Source organism: Bison bison, unplaced genomic scaffold (genome assembly GCF_000754665.1).
Source record: "Bison bison bison isolate TAMUID 2011002044 unplaced genomic scaffold, Bison_UMD1.0 scf7180017864299, whole genome shotgun sequence".
NCBI classification, from domain to species: Eukaryota; Metazoa; Chordata; class Mammalia; order Artiodactyla; family Bovidae; genus Bison; species Bison bison.
Genome location: NW_011494871.1, coordinates 910,688 through 913,420, shown reverse-complemented (window position 1 = coordinate 913,420; position 2,733 = coordinate 910,688). Strand labels below are relative to the sequence as shown.

At 51.0% G+C, this 2,733-nt stretch overlaps 1 protein-coding gene across 1 annotated transcript in view; it reads left to right on the top strand.

The window, feature by feature from the left end:
* LATS2 (large tumor suppressor kinase 2) overlaps positions 1 to 2,733 on the top strand; it is a 24,782-nt gene that overhangs the window by 13,991 nt on the left and 8,058 nt on the right. Inside the window, 2 exon segments of the mRNA XM_010851243.1 lie at positions 6 to 195; positions 1,045 to 1,627. Coding sequence (XP_010849545.1) covers positions 6 to 195; positions 1,045 to 1,627 — 773 coding nt within the window.

The window sequence follows — 2,733 nt, the reverse complement described above, 5'->3', positions numbered from 1 at the left end:
GACAGAAAGCAGATCCAGACATCCCCGGTGCCCGTGCGCAGGGGCGGCCGCGACGAGGACAGGCGCGAGTCGCGCATCAAGAGCTACTCGCCGTCAGCCTTCAAGTTCTTCATGGAGCAGCACGTGGAGAACGTGCTCAAGACCCACCAGCAGAAGGTGGCGCGCCGGCTGCAGCTGGAGCAGGAGATGGCGAAGGTGGGCGCAGGGCACACCTGGTGTAGGGGTCCCAGTGGGAGAAGCCCCTCCATGCACCGTGTCCCCTGTCCCGGCTCGGGGTGGGGAGGACGGTGCGGATATGCCCCCGGTGAACGAACGCATTGCTTGTTACGGCCTGTCCTTTCCGGGGAGCAAATCCATTAAGGGTCTCCAACTGGTAAAGAAACTTTGAAAGAGGAGAAAGTAAAAGTTGAGGTTTTACACACTGACATTGTGGGAATTTTAAAGAGAAGTATAGCTGTTAGTGATTCAGTTCATTCTTAATGAAGTCTATAGTTACTAAATAACGTTTGAAGTAGATGCTAGTTGACACTAAGCTGTTTGGGAACATTATTAATGAAATTATTTATAGAAATGCTATGGTAATTTCAGATTCTAAAAAGTTCTAAAAATAAGGTCGGATCCCATTGAAAATGCTGTTCCATTTTCATTGACTTTTCTGTTTTCCCATTTTCCCCTGAACTGTCATTAAATTATTACATTGCTCTTAGAGTTCCAGGAATTTTATGGTCCCCCATTGCACAAATTTTTAGTAATACAAGTTATCTTTAGTTTTTAGAGCCTAAAAGTCAACGTGGAGAAAGAACTCCTTATTTTTACATCTCCCCTTTTGATTCTAGATCTGTGGCTGTGGATGTAGAAAACCATCATTTTCTCACTTGTAGCGTTGGCCCGGTTCTTCTGCACCCTCCTTTCCACAGATCATGGTGTGCCCTCCACTCTGGGGCCTCCCGTCCCCATGGGACCCATCCAGTGTGACCCTGTCCTGTCCCTCCTGCCCCCATGGGGCCTGTCCAGTGTGACCCTGTCCTGTTTCCTCCTGCACAGGCCGGGCTCTGTGAGGCCGAGCAGGAGCAGATGAGGAAGATTCTTTACCAGAAGGAGTCCAATTACAATAGGCTCAAGCGGGCCAAGATGGACAAGTCCATGTTTGTGAAGGTGAAGACCCTGGGCGTTGGCGCCTTTGGGGAGGTGTGCCTGGCCTGCAAGGTGGACACGCACGCGCTGTATGCCATGAAGACCCTTAGAAAGAAGGACGTCCTGAACCGCAACCAGGTGGCCCACGTCAAGGCAGAGCGGGACATCCTGGCGGAGGCGGACAATGAATGGGTAGTCAAGCTCTACTACTCCTTCCAGGACAAGGACAGCCTGTACTTTGTGATGGACTACATCCCGGGCGGGGACATGATGAGCCTGCTCATCCGCATGGAGGTGTTCCCCGAGCACCTGGCGCGCTTCTACATTGCTGAGCTGACGCTGGCCGTCGAGAGCGTTCATAGGATGGGCTTCATCCACCGGGACATCAAGCCCGACAACATCCTCATAGACCTTGACGGCCACATCAAGCTGACAGACTTTGGCCTCTGCACTGGGTTCAGGTGGACCCACAACTCCAAATACTACCAGAAAGGTACTGCCTCCGGCCTCCCCTCCTCACCCCATCCTGGGTGGGTGCACCTGTCCCCGTGTGATTTCATAATTTGGTGTGATACCCTTTCCTCCATGAAGAAGTACTATGATGTGTAAGGTGTTTGTTTTTAAGTTAGTGGCTTCAAGTTTTACTAAAATGTTTCAAGGACAGTAGGCCATAGGGTATCTTGGGGCCTGGCTGAGGAACCGTCACTGTGCCCTGTTAAAACCAGCCTCCGGGGGAGCCCTCTCTTAGAGCCCCCCTGTTAAACAAGCCTCCGGGGGAGCCCTCTGTTACAGCCCCCCGAGTCTCCCTACAGGTGCCAACCTGGTTGTGGGTCCAGCTTAACTGCATCTCCTGTAGTTTCACTACTCAGAAAAGTGAGAAGTGACTTATTTTTGACTGTTGTGGGTCTTCGTTGCTGTAGGGTTTTTCTCTAGTTGCCAGGAGTGGGGGCGACCCTTCCTTGCAGTGCACGGGCTTCTCCTTGTGGTGGCCTCTCTCGTAGAGCAAGGTCTCTAGAGCGCAGGCTTAGTCGATCCGAAGCATGTGGGATCTTCCTGGCTAGGGTTCAAGCTTGTGTCCCCTGCATTGGCAGGTGGATTCTTAACCACTGGACCACCAGGGAAGCCCTGACTTGAATTCTTGAACTAGTTATTTTATTACTACAGCTCAGACTTATGTTTTTTTAACTCAAAACTAGTTCTAAATTATTTGATTCATTTTTTTTTTTAAATTTGGCATTGAAATCATCTGTGTCCATATATTTGAAATCCTCAAACTTTTCCATGCCTGTCTCAAAACATGTCTGACAAACAGGTGGTGTTAGCCTTTGAGATGGGCCTGAAAGGCGCTGGGAATGCCACCTCACTGTCCATGAGCTGTCCATGAGCTGTCCATGAGCCTGTCTTGCCAGCCCTATGCACCAGCTCACAGCCCCCAGCACAGGGCACAGCCCCTGCCGTGGCTCCTGTCCTGAGGCGTGTGTGTACTTTATGCTTGGGTCTGAGGCCTGGGACCACAGCCATTCTGGGAGCTGCCAGGGGGACTCTCTGACTGTGTCAGGAGCTGGGTCAGGTTATTTTTCCTTTTGAAGCTTTAGGTTT